The sequence below is a fragment of the Gossypium hirsutum genome, chromosome D11, assembly GCF_007990345.1.
Source record: "Gossypium hirsutum isolate 1008001.06 chromosome D11, Gossypium_hirsutum_v2.1, whole genome shotgun sequence".
Taxonomy (NCBI): domain Eukaryota; kingdom Viridiplantae; phylum Streptophyta; class Magnoliopsida; order Malvales; family Malvaceae; genus Gossypium; species Gossypium hirsutum.
The window spans coordinates 1,407,625-1,425,708 of NC_053447.1; the positions used below are offsets into that span (position 1 = coordinate 1,407,625).

Sequence of the window (18,084 nt, forward strand, 5' to 3'; positions counted from 1 at the left end):
CTAAATCCGAGTTTCGTTCCCATTTATCAAGAAGTAAACGACAATCATACCATCCAATCAAGGAAATATTAAGATTACCACCCGAGAATCTCCAAACAAATTTCCTAACAATCCTTTCAATCTCCATACTCACACCTTTTGAAGAAGAGCGAACTACATTAAGTAATATGGGATTGTAGATAACACCAACTTGGCAAGAGTTACTCTTCCAACTAGGGATAAGAGTTTAGCGTTCTATCTATTGAATCGCTTGCAAACTTTCTCAATGATAAAGAAATATGTGGGGTTTTTTACAAAATTATTATAAAAAATAAAAAATAACCAAAATATTATAATCTTTTTTTTATTTACCAAAATATTATAAAAATTTTTATTTACCAAAATATAAAAAAAAACAAAAAACAGAAAAAAAAAAACCTGACAACAGTCTGATCAGGCCAATCACATTGGCGGCACCAAAGGTGCCAAAGAGATTGGTGGCACCAAATGTGCCAAAGAGATTGGCGGCACCAATGGTGCCAATGTGATTGGCGGCACCAATGGTGCCAAAGGACTAAAATGTTAGTTAAGGGTAGTTTCAAGGACCTGACATGCAAATTTACCATTTTAAATTTTAAAAGTGAATTAATGCTGTGCGTGTGGGGCGCACTAAAATTGAAATGTGGCTAATTGCCTTCTAAGCCCTCATTATTTATTATTTTCTTTTTATTCCCCTTTAACTCACTTTTTTTATTTAATAACTCTATTTTAATTTATTAAATTTAATAGTTTATGTTTATAGATAAAATAGTTTATGTTTCCATTATTTTTTTCCTTTTAATTTAATATTAGTTAAGGGAATATATTAAATTTATAAAATTAAAATAGTTTAATTTAATAACTCTATTTTAATGTAATAAACTATTCTCATTTAATAACTCTATTTTAATTTTAAAAAATTAAATTAAACTATTTTAATTTTATAAATTTAATATATTCCCTTAACTAATATTAAATCAAAAGGAAAAAAATAATGGAAACATAAACTATTTTATCTATTTATAAATTTAATATATTCTTAATAGACTTATAACATAAACATGTTAGACTATTTTAATTAAAATAGTCTATTAAGATATTATGAAGCTACAAATTTTATATTTCAGTAAATTTTATATTTTAAATGAAAATAGAGTTGTTAAATGAGAATAGTTTATTAAATTAAAATAGAGTTATTAAATGAGAATAGTTTATTAAATTAAAATAGAGTTATTACTTAATTAGAATTCTAAGCATCTTAATTATCACTTAACTAATATTAGATTTAATTAAAAAAATTAATAGAAATATCAGGCATGCCTTATTGAAAAACCAGAAGTAATAATAAAACTGATCACCCATAAATGTAACCCAAATAGAAAAAATAAATTATAATTATATTATATACTCTTAATAACTCTATTTAGTAAATTTTTTAAAATAAACTATTCTCATCAAATTATCAAAATAATACATAAAATGCGAATTAGTTTATACTTTTTTAAATAGCTTTATTTTAGGTAAAATATATTTATTTTAATAATAAAATAAAGGGCTTTTATGAGTAAAAATCATAGATTAAGAGCTTATTTAACTACAAAAATAAGTTGAGGGCTTGTTTATTAAATAAAAAAGTGAGTTGAAGGGGAATAAAAAGAAAATAATAAATAAGAAGGCTTAGAAGGCAATTAGCCACATTTCAATTTTAGTGCGCCCACACGCACAGCAGCATCAATTCACTTTTAAAATTTAAAATGGTAAATTTGCATGTCAGGTCCTTGAAACTACCCTTAACTAACATTTTAGTCCTTTGGCACCATTGGTGCCGCCAATCTCTTTGGCACCTTTGGTGTCGCCAATGTGATTGGCCTGATCAGGCTGTTGTCAAGTTTTTTTTTCCTGTTTTTTGTTTTTTTTGTATATTTTGGTAAATAAAAAAATTTATAATATTTTGATAAATAAAAAAAGTTATAATATTTTGGTTATTTTTTATTTTTTATAATAATTTTGTAAAAAACCCAAATATGTGGCATTCGCTACCTTTTTATGGAACAATGTGCGTATAAAACAAATGATTTTATAACTCTTATTTGTTATCATTTCGTTATTATATTGCTAATATTTTATTGTTATTATTTGGATATTGTATAACTATTATTTTATTATTAAATTTGCTACTATTTTAGAGGTATTTGTTTGCTAAGTTGCATTTGTCTTAGTGTCATTTAAGTATATATTTTTTATTTTTTTTCCATTTGTTGCGAAACATTTATTTTAATGTTTTTTGTGTTATTTGATGTATTATTTTTTAAAATTTATTTTTATATAAAAATAATATAAAAATTTTAATACGGGTGGATCGAGTAGGGCTTGGGTTTTTAGCATTTTTTATCCGAGCCAAGCTTTGGTAAAATTTTAAGCCCATTTTTGGTTTGGGCCCAGGCCTAGAAAATGGGATTAATTTTTTAATTGACCCTACCCGACTTGACCCATGGACAACTCTAGTTCAAGCCCAATGTGAAAACAATTGTCAAGTTCAAAAATCAAATTGAATAAGAAAAAAATGTTAAACCCAAAATTCAAGAGCTAACTTATACCCAAAAAAAAATCGAAGTCCTAATGTGGAAAGACTTATCAAGTTGAGGCCCTAAATAGTACACTAACTCAAAAATAAAATTTACAATAAGTTAGCTAAAAAAAGGTTAAAATATGTCATAAGTTTTTATACTTTTCACAATTTTAGAATTTAGTCTTTGTACTTTTTTTTGTAAGAATTTAGTCCCTTTATATTTCAGATTTCAAAATTCAGGTCCAACAGTTAACACTGTTAATTTTTTGTTAAACTTGTTGATTTGATATTTTGAAATTAAAAAAAATCACTTGGTAACTATGTAATTAAAAAAAATGATGTTGCAATTAACTTGAATTTAACAAAAAAAATTGTAACAACATAGCCAATTGGATCTGGATTTTATAATCTAGAAAGTAGAGAGGCTAAATTTTTATAAATAAAAATAAAGAGACTAAATTCCAGAAATTCAAAGAGTACGAGCACTTATGACATATTTTAACCTTTGAAAAATATTTTTTTAAATAACGACCCAATCTGACCCAAATACGTTCAAACTAGAGGTGTCCATGGGCTGGGTTCGAATCGAACCCAACCAAGATTTTAGGCCCGACCCAAAAAATGTGCCTAAGATTTGACCCAAGCACAGTCCAGATAAAAATGTTAAAACCCGGGCTCAGCCCACCCATATTAATTTTTATATATATTTAAATATATATATATAATAGATCAAGAATACTAAAATATTCAAATAAATGTTTCCTAATAAATTGAAAATAAAATTTAAAAAATATGTATACTTAAATAACACTAATATAGGTGCAATTTAACAAGTAAATGCGTCTCAAATTGTACAATATCCAAACAATAACAACAAAATAGTAGCAACAATGAAAAAACAACAAGAAAATAACAAAAAAACAGTAAAAAAAAGCAACGATTTTTTTTGCATATTCAGGCCGAGTTGGGGAGGTATAAAAGCTTTACTAGAGGTCCAGCCCCTTTAGAAAATTGGCCTTATTTTTTTACCCAAACTTATTTTTCGAATTTATATTTTTATCCAAACCCTACTACTTTTCGGACAGGCCGACACGGCATGCATACATAGGGGTGTGCAAAATTCGGGTAAAACCGAAAAAATTCGGTTAACCGACTGAATTCGGTTAATCGATCAGTTAACTGAATTTTTTCAGTCGGGGGTCAGTTAATTATTTTTTGATTTTTCTGTTAATGGTTAATTTGATTCGAAACTGGTCGGTTAACCGAATTTTTTCGGTTTAACCAAAAAATTAATAAATAAAATTATAATATATAAATAGGTCTACTATTCACTTAAACTCAATCCAAACCCAAGTATCCAACCCAACCCAATCATAAAAATTAGAAATAATTTAATAAATAAAAATAAAATTTTTATTCTTGTTAACTTATAATCTATTCGTTTGTTTATATTATTTGATTTTTTTTAAATGCGTATATTTATATTATATGCAAAATTTTTGCACATATTTTTTTTGTAGGTTTAATGCAAATGGAGATCTTTTGGAGAGAAAAAAATAGATATAAATGGAGAATACTAAAGACTTATATTTTAATTATGTGTTACATTTTAATTATGTGTTAATTTCAATACTTATGTAATGTTAGTGATTCAAAGACTTATGTAATTTTTTTTAATTATGTAGTGATTTAATTCGGTTAATTTTTAACCAAAAATAAAAACATATAATTTTCGGTTAATTCAGTGAACCGGCCGAATTAAACCAAAAAAATTCAGTTCGATTAATTTTTTTGAAAAAATTTCAATTCAGTTAATAATTAAAAATTTTAAAAAATCAATTAATTCAATTAATATTATTTCGAGACGGTTCACGGCGGAACACTTCTAGGCTTACAGGTTTAGTACAAACTATGGGCTGAAAAGATGTTATAGCATACCCAGCTAATACAATCCCATATCCATTTTCGGCGGCAACATCGGAGAGGCACCACTACCAGCGCCAATTCCCAGACCTTCTTCTTCAGTTATACATTCTCAAATCAAATCAAATCAAATCGTACACTGAAAAAAGCTTAACGAAAATGGTGCGTATAGAAGAAAAGCAAGGCACGATAGTGCCTAGTTCGATGCCCCAGCAACAAAACCCTCTGCAGCAATTGCAAGCTAAGTTCAAGGAAGTGGAGAACGGTTTCAGGGCTTGGTTATCCAAGCAACCCTTGCCAGTCGAGGCGACTGTTGTAACCACCACCGGCGCAGCTCAGGGCGCTGCTATCGGTGCTTTAATGGGTACCCTCACCAATGATATTTCGTCCTCTCTTCAAACTCCTCCTCAAGCTTCCCTAAATCCTCAAGCTATGGCTTCTTTCAAACAAGCCCAGGTCGTGTCCTTTTTCAAATTTGGTTGAAAACCCAAAGTCACGGTCTATGCTTCGTGTTGGGTTTATGCTGATAGTCTTATTTTGGGTTTAATTAGGTTCTTAAATGGTGCAAGCTAATTGAATTTCTTGTTGTTTAGAAAAAAAGCATTAGTTTCTACTTGAAACCATTGAAGGGTTTTTCTAAACAGCACTGTATTATTAGTAGATAAATGAATTTTAGTTATATATGTATATATGTGATAGATGTTTGCTTTGATTATAGGCTCTATCAGGGGGTCCTTTGGTACAAGCTCGCAACTTTGCGGTGATGACCGGTGTTAATGCCGGCATATCTTGTGTTATGAAAAGATTGAGAGGGAAAGAGGATGTGCAATCTAGGTAGGTCCTTTTATAATCACGGTTTATTTATCTTTTCTCATTTACTTTGGTTTATAGCTAGAGGAAATCACTACTAGTCAAAATCGCAAATCGCAAATCGCAAATCAATGTGATCCCTGTTGAGAAGCAGAGAAAAACTTGATGTCAGTCTTTAAGGTCAAAACAATCTTAGCTTTCCTAATTTTACAATCTAACAAATTGTTCATGGTAGGGTATCTTTGCTTGCTTGTTTCTGAATTTGGTCAGTTGGAAAGAGTTTTCTCTGTTGCTTTGGTCTAAAAGTAGCACGGTTAGATTCATCAACAGAGAATTTGAGAAGGGATGATGTTAATATGTATACCTCTAGTCTGTCATCGGGTCATAATTTCGAAGCAATGTTTTCTTGAATTTACCTGGAAACTCTAAAGGTTTTTGCCTTTTTGGAACCAATCTCGATTTCCCTTCTGGCTTATCTGGGAAAATAGCTCATGTCAAGCTATGTTAAGAATTAAGATTGTGGTCCCGTTATTGTTCAATATTTGTGTGCGGTATTCTGAAGATTGCATTGATGATCAAAGCTTGTTGTTTGAATAAATAAATGTAGACTTTACCGGTTTGTTTTGTATGGCTAGACTATCGTACTTAATGTTTACACTTCCTTTTAACATAACTATTGTATCTTGCAGCATGGCGGCAGCTTTTGGTTCTGGGGCCATGTTTTCTTTAGTCAGTGGCATGGGTGGACCAAATCAGGCTGCAAATGCAGTCACTTCTGGTCTATTTTTTGCACTTGTGCAAGGCGGGCTTTTCCAGGTGATGCGTTATCTCATTAGCCTCATGTGTCTCATTATTTTATTGTCAACCCACGTTATTATATGCTCTGCTAGCTGTGAACATGAAGGAACATACATAAACCAAAAAACCGAGAACATGGCTTGCTAAAATTTCAGAATCATTTGTTGTCAAGAGTGTCTACCTCCATGAACTTTGAAATATTGCTCTGCCAGTTTGTAGCTTCATATCTAATAGCTACGGATGCTTATCTGGACATGAGCATGGCAGATATGACTCGTCAAGGACTCTCTCAATATGTGGAAAAAGTTGAACATGCTCGTGTCCAGTGCAAACCTGTATCTGACACTCACCCAAATCCAAATAACATTGTTTAACAGCATCTTTTTTGTGATTATACAGTTGGGGAAAAAGTTTTCTCAGCCACCTGTTGAGGATGTGAATTATTACAGAACAAGATCCATGTTAAACAGTCTCGGCCTGCAGAACTACGAGAAGAATTTCAAAAAAGGCTTGTTAACAGATAGCACATTGCCTTTGCTCACTGATAGGCAAGCAGTTGGATTATTTTCACCTTTAGTTTAACTTTTTTAATTAATATAAAATATTCTGATGGCCTTTAAATTGCATATGATTTGTTTCAGTGCTCTTAGAGATGTGAAAATACCTCCTGGACCAAGGCTCCTTATTCTTGATCATATTCAAAGGTTAAACTCGAATCTTTCATGTAGGATAATTATAATTATTGCCCTTGAGACCATTGAATCCTATCTCACCTTCGGGTTTCAATAATATTTTTCAGGGATCCAGTATTAAAAGAGAAGCAAGGGCACCGTGGTTGAATTTTTATTATCGAGCCAGTTCACAACAAAGGGGCTATTTCTGGCATATCTGAAAACCGGAGGAGCGAGGTAGTTTGTTTTTTTTTCCTTTGGATTAACATGTTTGCTCTAGCTTTGATTTAGTGAAACATCGGAAAAACATTCTAATTTTTGTGAACTCGAATGCAGTAGTTTTGGTATTTGCATCTGTTTTTTTTTTCTCTAGGCAAAGCATTAACGATGACCAAGTTTAACTATAACAACAATGATAGCTTTGCTGCCATTAGGTAGCATTAAAATGTAAAAAAGATATTTGTGCTCGTAAGATACTCATGGATTGAAAAAACTCCCATCGGTTTGGCCATTGCCTTAGCTGAGCTTAAACCCTCGAGAACAGCTTGCAGCTCAGCAAAAAGTACAGTGGCCATACTAATCCTCCTCCCAATACTGCATAGCCACATCCCTCATCCCTTGAGCATCCCGTATTCTCCGTTACCCAGTCATTTGACAGCAACCGCCGCCCGAAGCCTCCCTCACCAACCTGCATGCTCCAACTCTGTACTAAAAGCCTTCTTATACCTGCTCGCTTCAACCCAACAGTGCCTAACTACTTGAGCAGCGGGTCTTGTAACATTCTCAAAGATGTATTCATTCCACAGCTTCCATATGTACCTTATCAAAGTCCTGAACATAGTTCCCCACTCAACACCCGAACCAGCTACGCTATGGGCTCCATTCACATTCTCCTCGATCCAATGTACTTGAGCTGGCACATTATATTTTGACATGTATATTCAAACTATATGATACTATGTCATCTTGGGGTCAGGACATCTGGTATCTTGTTTGTTGAAAAATGGATTGAAATAATGGAAAGTAATGCTTGTTACGTATAGAACACTGTCTTTAAGAATAATTCGGAGAGTTTTCTTTTCAAGAAATTAAAAAAGAAAAAACGAGCCTAGTCATACTCTCAAACCCTTGCAGGGGCAAACCAAGCCTAAATTTCCAAAACATGGTAAGTTAACAGGGTAAACTTAAGCTGTTAACAGAGTAAACTTAAGCTGTTAACTTACCATTTTAGGAGAACGATGTCTGTCTGAAAAATACTTCAATGGTCGAAACAAGATTGTTGTTCGTCTGACACCAATAATCAAGGTTCGAGAAAAAAATCGAATATTAGTCATGTACAGCAAAACATCGAAAATTCCAATTCATTGTTGAATTTTCAGTAAAAACCATTTGTTCTAAAATTTTAATGTTTACCATTTACAAAGTACTAAAATCTCCACAAAAATAATCATCCAATCTAAAGACAAAACAAACCAGGCAATACCCCTTTTTTTTTTTCTTGTTCAAACGACCTGTTTCTTGCCTTTGCAAAAAAACTGTAATTAATCAAAACCGGCAACCTTTAGCCGGCGAAAACAGAGAATCAACGGCACCGATTTTATCCTTCATCATTTCCATGATTTGTGAAGCTGAAGGCCTAACAGTAGGTGACCGGTGAAGACAAAGTTCAACGATCAAAAGCAAAGCTTTAGCTTCTTCCAAATCAAACTCACCACCTAAACGCCGATCAACCATTTCCGCCACCGTCTCCTCCGCCCTACCACACTTCGCAATATCCCTTAATTTCGGCGCCACCATTGTCGTCAATAGTTGTCCCCTTTCGGGACAAAAAGCTTCCATACCAGTCACAAGCTCCAAAATAATAACACCCAAACTGTAAACATCGTTCTTCTTTGAAGCGATACCGGTCCTCAAGTAATGAGGGTCGGTGTAACCCGGTGAGCCTACCATTATTTGCTTCGTCCTCGACGACGGAGGCATTACCGCCGACGAGAAACCCATCTTCGCCGACCCGAAATCGCAGAGGTTACAGTTGAAACGCTCGTCTAATAAGATGTTTGAAGCTTTGATATCGCCGTGAACTATTTGCAGGCTGCATTTTTCGTGCAAGTATTCAATTGCTGCAGTAAGCTGAAAAGCTATGGCGGTTCGGGTTTTCCACGGAAGAAAATTCTTTTCATTTCCATGGAGTTTTTCTTGTAAATTTCCATTTGAAATGTATTCAAACACAATGGCACCTTCCTCTGTAAACAAAAAACCAAAAAATGTCAAAAAGACTAATGATCTCATTTGGCTTAACAGCCTCTTTACTTTGCAGTGACTTTCACTTTAGCCCCTTGACTATATTTTCGTGTGGTTTTCTTCCTCTACTTTCATTTCATCCATCACGTTAGCCCCCCAACCATTTCTGTTAAAAGAAATCTCAGGGGTTTGCCCCTTAACTTTGTAGTGACTTTCACTTTATCCCTTATTCAATAATGAAATTCTCATTCTGCCTTGTTTTATAATTTAATTCTCACGTTCACATTTAATTGGCTCAAATGGAAGTAAATGAGGCAAGTGATTGGCAAAACAATAAAAGAGCTAAAATGAGAATTTTACCATAGTGTAGGGGCTAAAACAAGAGTTTTCAACTATTTTCTTTATTTTATTTTTACCCTCACGTGTTCATCCCTTATAATGAAATTCGTAAAATTTTCAATTTGGGAATTTCACTTTCGCCTTCCACGTGTTTAGATTTGATTGACTTAAACAACCACTCGATTTAAAAAAAAAAAAAATGCTCAATGAGCTAAAGTGATGGATAGAATGAAAGTAGAAGGCAAAACGACCAAAATGAGAATTTTACTATAATACAGGGGCCAAAACAGATATAAACCTTTTCATTTTAAAGAGAGAAAAAAAGCGAAGACTAATGCATAACGCACCTTGATCGTCGCAGTAACCGAGGAATTTAACGATGTTTTCATGTCGGATTCGGGTTAAAATGTCCAGTTCCTGTTTAAACACTTGATTTAATCTATCATTTCCGACAAGGATCTTAACTGCTCCGAGATTAGAACCCGACAAGTTAGCCAAGTACACATTACTGAACCCACCTTGTCCGATCAACCGCGAAAATCCTTTAGTCAAATCCTTAATCTCATCCCATTTAAATTTCCTAACACCCCTTTGTTCCCCATCTTTTCCCTTCTCTTCATCGGCCCGACTAGTCGCCGCCGTGTGTTTCCGGCGTTTAAGGAATTCCAACAAGAATCCCATAGCAAACAAAAGAAGAGAAACAGCGACGATAACAGCGAGTTGAGGATAAAACAGCGGCGATTGAGTTGCTTTTAAAGAAACTGTCAGCGCTGTTGGCGGAGAAACGGTGGAAGCGACGACGAAAGTGGTGAATGAAGAAGATGAAAAGAAGAGTGTTGGTAGTAATAAAAAGGAAGAAATGGATGGGATGTTCCAACAACATTGGCACCAGCAGACAAACTTTATGACATCCATAATCCAACAACCATTTTTTTAAACCTTAGATCTGTCGGTAGTCAACACTCTAGTAGCCATGGTGATGGTTAACATAATCTGACAAAAAAATCAATTTAAAAAGTAGAGAAAAAAGAAGAAGCCATGGAAATAGCTTCCTAGGGAAAGCCAGTGCGGTTCTTTCTTTTTCTTTTTTCTATTTTTCGCGTGATTTATGTGTAAAAGTAATTTAAATAGAAACATACGTAAGCAATTTTTTAAAGGGTTTTATACTCTTTTAAAATTCGAAATTTAGTCCTTCTGATTTTATTTATAACAATTTAGTCCATTTATATCTCAAATTTCAAAATTAAGTTACAATTTTTAACACGTTAATTTTTATTTGTTAAATTTGTTGGTGTGACATTTTGAGATGAAAAAAGAAATACCCAGTACCAATGTAACTGAAAATATAACGTCTTGAATTTAACAAAATAATTTTAACAGTGTCAACAGTTGGATCCGAATTTTAAAATCTAAAAAATAGAGAGACTTAATTTCTAGAAATTAAAATATAAAATTAAATTTCAAAATTATGAAAAAATATAGGAAATTATGGCATAAAAATGAATTTGGATAACAAAAGATGATAATTTCAAAAAATTGGATATTTTAATAATTTTTGATATTTGGATGATTAAATGAAATAGAAATCATATTGGAATTATCTTTAATGGAGTTCATTTTGCATAAAAGTTTAATTGAGATTATATCTATAGTATGCTTTTTAATGGAAATGTACAGAAATAATTATTATTGGATTTCCATTTTAATAATCCAAAACATAATATACTATTTATATTGAGTATTAAATAGTTTTTTTAATATATAAGTTCAAACTTTAGACACGATATTATTGAGAGGAACAACCATATAAAACGTAATTAAAAATAATATTTATCACAATATTCTAGAATATACATTTATTTTTTTCTGAGTTATAAAATTTCACAATATCAAATATCCTATTTATACATATATTGCACGTGCTGATTTTTTTGTTCTACTCGGCCAATTTAAGGTGGCCCGCTAAAAATATTCAATAATTGCAGCCCTTTGAATTAACTTTTTAGATTTCCTTTTTCTTTTTTTTTTAATAATTTAAAGCGCTTATATATAAAGAAAGGACTAATTTCATTTAAATTATTGGGATTTGAATTAAATTACAAATTTGAGATTTTTTTTTGCTTGATTTTAAAATTGGGAAAATAACGAAAAGAACACTACTTTTAATATTTTTATTCAAACCAATTCAATTAATAAACAATTAAAAGACTATAATAACTATAAAAATAACCATAAATTTTAAAAATTTTATTTTACTATTTCAATTAAATAGTATAATTTTTATTTATAAATAAATATAATTTGATATGTATATAAAAAAATCTTGATTGATAGCAGTAATTAGTTTAGAAATCAATTAATTATTCATATAATTTATTTTTTATTTAATAAACTTCAAATTTAAATCATTTTGCACGCCTTATTTGTCATGTCATGCGCTACAGTTACGACAATGGTCGGTACACGTGTTCCCCTTCCTTCTACAATATAATACTTTTTAGGTGGTTTTAAATTTAATTTTATTAATATAAAAATTATTTTAATCCTCTTCACCACGTTCTAATTACAATATCATTTAATTTTTAATTACTATAATTTGTTATAATACAATGGGTTTGGGGAGTAAATAAAAAATTTGCAAAAGTTGATGGTTTATTGTTTTTTGGATTAAGATTAAATTGATATAATTTATAAGTGTTGAGGGTTAAAATTACTGTTATACCAATTTTAAAACTGTCAACTAGTTAGTGGCAGAAAAATAAAATTAGATGATTATTTTATAATTTTTTATAGTTGGATGACCGTTAATATAGATTAGTCTAAATTTTAATTACTATAACTTGATGGTTCATAGTCTAAATGAAAATTGTTCACATAGGGAAGTTTTTATAGTAATAGGCATTAGCTTATTTATTTTTATAGATGGAAAAAAGCTTGATGTGTGCCCTCCTCTTATGATATAGTCTTCTTATTGCATAAAAATATTAGGTTCGATTTTAGAGTGTGGTTGGATTTGACTCTTTCGGAGTTGATGAGTTTTGAGGTGTGAGTCAAGTATGAATTATACGAGAATTGATTAGTTTAAAAAGTTAAGATCATTAAATGAGATTCAACTTGATATAATCATTGTGATTAATAAAATTACGACAATAATGCTAGCCAAGCACTTAATATCCATCAAATACCTTCATCATATATTATATTATAGCTATGGTTCCATATGACTAGATTGATTGCTAAATATCAACCAAATTGTTGATTTGAGAAATAGTCACAAACCAATTGCTTGCTATTGCTGACTATGAGCATTGATTCGCTGCACTTGATTTTAGATTAGATGTTAAATAGCTAATTTGGTGCCATATAATTTTCTGAATCCTCATTTTCATTTCACTATCCCTATATCTTTATGTCATGTCAAACTATAATTATATTATAATTAAAATTATGAGATCTAGAAAGTGATAATGCTTTGCTAATTGACGTTATATAGAATGGGTAGTGGGCAGTAAGTACAACGAATTTAGGTCAATACACAATTGGTGTTCTAAAGATTGGAACTTGAAATTCCGACATATTTTGAGGGACAAAATGACAATGTGACAGATCGCATTACCAAAAAGACTAGAGGTGAAATAGAACAGTTGATTATTCATATGGATCTACCGACATATGTGAGAGTTTTATTGGTGGAAGATGTCCAACGCGCTATTCATACAATGGTTGACGGACAATAATACTGCTGTAGTTTTAGCCTATGGCTAAACTCTTATTTATTAAAAAAAGAAATTACGAGATCTAATTTTTCATATATTACTTTGATTCCTATCATCATCGTCAATGTAATAGTTACATTAATGATGTAATTGAAATCTTAACTTAATGTATTACCAAAAAATAACTCCAATGGTGAGTTTGAAGTTATTAAAATTTTAAGATATTATGTTGAAATCACGCCCTTAACTGTGATTTAATGTGTATTGTAAACATAGTACCAAAAAAAAATGCCCCAATTGAAAAATTATCATTAAATCTTAAAATAAATTTAATTTTTAATCGGACTCCATTTTTTTTTCTAATTAAGTCTTATGAAAATTTTAATTAAACCCTCTAACATTTTCAAAAATTCTCATTAACCATCTTAAAAATAAATAAAAAAATTAAACCTTTCAAATTTTTTGAAAATTTTAATTGAGCTCTCAAAAGTTTTGGAACTTTCAATAAAACCCCCAAAACTCTACTTAAAACTTAAAAAAAGATAAAATTAAGTAGTTGGATGGTGACCATACACTTAAAAGGCGACTCCCTAATAGCATGAAGAGTATCATTTACCAACCAAATCGCTATGAAAGATTGCCTTCTCACGTATCTAATTATTTAGTTATTCATTTTATTTATAAAAATATTTACATATAATAATAAATTTAACAATTTGTCATGCCAACCAAAAGAAGTTTCAACTGAAAAGCAGAAACTCTGGGGCCGGTGGCTTCTACAAATCATAGCTAACTTTTATTTTGGTGAATGTGTGTTTCTATTATTAAACAAATCAATTTAATACTTATACTATTAAAAATATAAAATAATACTAAATTGAAAGAAATTATTTAAAAAAATTAAGATGAACTTAGTTGATTCTTTTTTAATATCATAAAGACTAAATTGATCCAGAGACTAATAATACAGGAACCTCTCATGTACTTTAACCTTTTAATTTGTTTTTTCACTTGAGATTTGGGCTTGAATTTGCAGGCCTTCACATGAAAGGTAATGGGCTTTTAGGAAACTATTGACCCATGGACACCATTTGCGAGGGCTTGTTTTATGTGAACCTAATATCCAAAACTTGGTGCCTTAGTCCCACAATCCCTTGGTTTATGATGCTTTTGGGAAATATTGCAACGTAATTCACACTTGTTTTGGGGAAAAGTCCCCCAACAGAACACTGTTACGGTAAAAACTACTGCAGGAGCCGGTGGGCGTTCTTTTTGCCCTCTCAGTTCATCTATAAGCAGCAGACCACTACAGTCCTTTATCTTGGTCTCTTGGCAAGCCCGAGTAGTGGTTGGGTGAAACTTAACACGGACAGCACTTCATGGAGCAAAACCCGGGCAATGTATCAAGGGGCTAGAATTCAACTGCCTGTGACAAATGCAGGTGGTGAAGCTGTTATCTGCGATCACAATGGAAACTCGGTCATCGAAGCAATCAGTAAGCTTTCTCGCATAGGACTCTCAAGCAGATGTATGCCGATACACTAGGGAACCAATTTCCAGTAAGCTTACAACTAAATGTATGTTTGGAATATAACACTAGACAAAAATGCGAAAAACAACATGAATTAATAAACAAATATCTCAGAATCATCAAAATTTATATAAATATAGAACTATCTTACAAAATTACATAAATTAAAAAGAAAAACAAAAAAGCCTAGTATTGGGCTTGCCATTTTCTTAAAGAGTTTACAAAATGGTGAAAGAACGTCCAGGCGTTGCTTGATTCCACTCAACTTTACATTTTGGTTAAACACACACCAAAAAAAGAGTGTATTTTCATATAAAGTAAAACTGCCTGTAAAAATGAAAATACTTCAAAAACACACACATTGCCTCATCTAAAACAAACATATATGAGACACTGGAAACATTAAAAAAACATGACACTAAAAAACTAGATGTAAGATTTACCTAACAATTAAGGACATTCTAATCCAACTCCGCCTTGCTCTTTGATCTTTTCATCTTTGCTTTAAACCTTGATTTCGTCATGAGTGTCTGTATTGTGTTTATAAAGTTTCCAACAGCCATCAAAACCAAGAGTATCCCACAACAAATTACCTGCCAAAATCCAAAATTTTCAAGTTTACATACAACCATATGTTGTTTACTAATTCTTTATACTTTCAGGCATATATGATCAAAGAGAGAAATCATGAGATGTGAAAACCTACCTGCCATTCAGTAACAACTCCAACAAATGCTGTCTTGAGCAATAGCAGTCCAACATATGCCTCAAAACCCTATAACAATGTTCAAAACAACTGAAGGTTTTAGTCCCTTTTAGTGGTTAAGAAAAACATCATAAAACCAATTTCGACCCGTCTACATATTCTCAGCAATTAATCAAAAGTTAGCTTTGCATTACCTGCATAACGAAAAGTATTGGACATAAAACCCACAGTTGGCCATCTACACCAGACGTTTCACCCCACACAACATCCATTCTATTAGCCTGGAAACAACAATAAAAGATTTGCATTTAGAACTGATTCTCTATAATTTTAAGAATCTGAAAAGGAGGCATAATAGCCACTGCTTATAGCTACTATGCAAAAATAATTAACGTTTAAAGGAAACAACTTTTTTTTATGCAGGTTGCAGGAAGAAGACAACACCTTTCCAAGGGCAATACGAGTATAAAGTCTCTGACGCTGATATCTATTTTGAAGAAGCATGGCAACTCCTTGCATCATAGCCCATTGAAGGAAAAGTTCTACACCTCTCTGCACAGGATTTAACAGATTGTTAATCAGCAATAAGTTATAAATAATTAGCATACAATGGCACAACAGTGACCTGCTTTGAGCACAATTAGGCTGTCTTTTGATCTCCCAAGTGAGACTAACTAGGGCCATAAGCATAGCACAATAGTGATGGTATATCCACCTGCAGAAGTATAATGGTCTTCAATACAAGCAAGCAAATCTCTATGGTCTCTCATGCAAATCCGACAGCATAGCCAACATAAGCAATCAAGACAATTAATCAAAGTGCAATAAGAGACTGTTCTAGGCATTAATATGTATACAAAAGTTATCCAATATTTGTCTTCTTCAAATACATATAAGCCATCTACAACCTAAGAAATGGTTACAAGTTACAAACAGTACATAAACTCAGTTGTGATGATGGGGTAACCAAAGGAGAATTTAACATAGACACTATTTCCTTTCAATGTCCTCAGAGAAACAGCCAAAAGGATGATTCCACCCTTCAAAGCTTAAAGAAACATCAACTTCACATTATCATACTGGTAAAAAATCTACATCCCTCTAACACTAACTCTCCAGTTACATGCCTGCTTTCAGGGAATAACACAACAAGATAAACATGTACATGTTTGCTTTCAGAAAACATTTGAGGAAAAGAAAAAGGGATACAGTTACCATGGACGGATGTCACTTCCATTTGCTCGCAATATGTTCTCTCGCATAGCCAAACCAGTGTAAAGGAACAACAACCATGCCTGACAATTACATATCATACACTCAGCATCAATTCACAGAAATATAACTCCGCCTTAAATCAGCAACAAGTGAACCAAATCTAAACAAAAACCCTAAGGAGTAACCTTTATAATACCTCGTACAATTGAACTGGAAATGCAGGCAAGCAGCCTTCCCAAATCCAAGATTTTAAAATAAGCAAGGTTAACGGGAAAAGAAGAAACAGAAAGGCAGTCCTATCCTGTTGAAGGAAAACCAGTTCAGAGTAAGCATAAATACTTAAAATTTCAAAAATTCCCAATTTTCTATCTAATAAAAATTCACAAACAACTCATGAATTTGATAAATCCTACTATTAATTTGGTGAATTTCTATACGAGGGAAATGACATGCAACTGTTGAATTAAAGAATTTATTCATATGCAAATCAAAAGACAATCAACGAATAAAAATTAGAAAAGGGTAAAAGAGAAGTGATGCTTACTCTATAGCTGTTATATTCCTCCTTAACTTTCAACTGGACTTCTTTACGAGATGCCCGCACATTGATTGGTCCCAGAAACATCCTCAGAAACCTTCCTGCATACCAATTACAAATAATTAATCGCTACCTCTAATTACAAGAAATCAGATCACTTAAAAAAAGAGACAAACAGAGAACATGTAAGTATCAAAGTATACCCTGAGCTTTGGCAGGAAGAAAAGCAGCGGCTTCTCCATCTGTTAAGATGGAGCTGGCTCTCTGTAAATCCTCTTCGAGCTGTTTCTCAGATCCAAAACAAAATAAAATAATTAGAAGAGAGAAATGATAAGAAAAAGGAACATGCAAAGGTTAAGGAGTTTTGCCTTGCTTGCGAACTTAGGATCCAAAAGCTTTTTAGATACAAGCGAGTTGATCGAAGAACGAACACGGCGAATAGAGGATTCAAGAGAAATGGCTTTTTGGCGAAGAGACTGCTCCTCGTTTGAAATCTTCCATAAAAGCGAAGCTCCAGATTCGTGCAACTCCCTGGCTTGCTCCATCACCCTCCCTACTTCTTCTTCAAATTTATCCGCAGACGCAGACGCAGACGCAGACGCCGATTCATTCGCCCTCTGCATTTCCTCGTCTTTAGAATTTTCGAGTAAAATCGTTTTTTGGGGGGGGGGGTTATCCTAATAAAATCGAACAATGAATGGGTACGATTTAGCATTCCCTGGATATATAGTATAGGTAACATGGTCACATGGTCGATTTGTAATATTTTAGGACTGCTAACGTCAAGTTAACATAACACATTATATCATTATTTTAGATAAATTTTTAAAGTTAATTTCCATAATTACTCTTTATATCTTTTTTATAATTTAATTCTTTATAATGTAATTTATTTTTTTATAAAAAAATAATTATAAAAAGTCTTTAAGTAAATTTTCTTAAAATTGCTTAATCCTCTTCTTGATATTAAAGTCTCATCCAAGTAAAAGTCACTTAAATATAACGAAAT

At 32.1% G+C, this 18,084-nt stretch overlaps 3 protein-coding genes across 5 annotated transcripts; 1 reads left to right on the forward strand and 2 right to left on the reverse strand.

Annotated features, from left to right (window-relative positions):
• The first annotated feature begins 4,463 nt into the window (after positions 1-4,463).
• LOC107904542 (chloroplastic import inner membrane translocase subunit HP30-2) lies at positions 4,464-7,136 on the forward strand. Its single transcript, XM_016830949.2, has 6 exons — positions 4,464-4,966; positions 5,229-5,344; positions 6,010-6,136; positions 6,518-6,666; positions 6,760-6,822; positions 6,918-7,136. The coding sequence occupies exons 1-6, from the start codon at positions 4,670-4,672 to the stop codon at positions 6,955-6,957; spliced, it is 792 nt and encodes a 263-aa protein (XP_016686438.2). The 5' UTR covers positions 4,464-4,669; the 3' UTR covers positions 6,958-7,136.
• A 988-nt stretch (positions 7,137-8,124) lies between these two features.
• Positions 8,125-10,454, reverse strand: LOC107904541 (probable receptor-like protein kinase At1g33260). Its single transcript, XM_016830948.2, has 2 exons — positions 9,717-10,454; positions 8,125-9,032 (listed from the first exon to the last, which is right to left on the reverse strand). The coding sequence occupies exons 1-2, from the start codon at positions 10,282-10,284 to the stop codon at positions 8,335-8,337; spliced, it is 1,266 nt and encodes a 421-aa protein (XP_016686437.2). The 5' UTR covers positions 10,285-10,454; the 3' UTR covers positions 8,125-8,334.
• A 3,537-nt stretch (positions 10,455-13,991) lies between these two features.
• On the reverse strand, positions 13,992-17,774 carry LOC107904539 (transmembrane protein 120 homolog). 3 transcript variants are annotated; one of them, XM_041105421.1, is made up of 10 exons: positions 17,444-17,774; positions 17,279-17,357; positions 17,082-17,176; positions 16,734-16,838; positions 16,538-16,617; positions 15,767-16,037; positions 15,517-15,603; positions 15,323-15,391; positions 15,060-15,209; positions 13,992-14,542 (listed from the first exon to the last, which is right to left on the reverse strand). In XM_041105421.1, exons 1-9 carry the CDS (start codon positions 17,696-17,698, stop codon positions 15,078-15,080), a joined length of 1,173 nt encoding a protein of 390 aa, XP_040961355.1. In that variant the 5' UTR covers positions 17,699-17,774; the 3' UTR covers positions 13,992-14,542; positions 15,060-15,077. The 3 variants fall into 3 exon arrangements, with proteins under 3 accessions (XP_040961355.1, XP_040961356.1, XP_040961354.1); XM_041105422.1 differs by lacking the exon at positions 13,992-14,542 and adding an exon at positions 14,781-14,943 and having other exon boundaries at positions 17,444-17,768; XM_041105420.1 differs by lacking the exon at positions 13,992-14,542 and having other exon boundaries at positions 14,781-15,209.
• Positions 17,775-18,084: the final 310 nt, after the last annotated feature.

Coding starts and splice junctions, on each gene's coding strand:
- LOC107904542 (XM_016830949.2), top strand. CDS start 4,670: ATGGTGCGTATAGAAGAAAAGCAAGGCACGATAGTGCCTAGTTCGATG. Junction 6,137..6,517: donor TGCAAGGCGGGCTTTTCCAG/GTGATGCGTTAT, acceptor GTGATTATACAG/TTGGGGAAAAAGTTTTCTCA. Junction 6,823..6,917: donor ATTCTTGATCATATTCAAAG/GTTAAACTCGAA, acceptor AATATTTTTCAG/GGATCCAGTATTAAAAGAGA.
- LOC107904541 (XM_016830948.2), bottom strand. CDS start 10,284: ATGGATGTCATAAAGTTTGTCTGCTGGTGCCAATGTTGTTGGAACATC. Junction 9,033..9,716: donor CGGTTACTGCGACGATCAAG/GTGCGTTATGCA, acceptor TTTTGTTTACAG/AGGAAGGTGCCATTGTGTTT.
- LOC107904539 (XM_041105421.1), bottom strand. CDS start 17,698: ATGCAGAGGGCGAATGAATCGGCGTCTGCGTCTGCGTCTGCGTCTGCG. Junction 17,177..17,278: donor TCTTCCTGCCAAAGCTCAGG/GTATACTTTGAT, acceptor ATTGGTATGCAG/GAAGGTTTCTGAGGATGTTT. Junction 16,839..17,081: donor AGGAATATAACAGCTATAGA/GTAAGCATCACT, acceptor TTCCTTCAACAG/GATAGGACTGCCTTTCTGTT.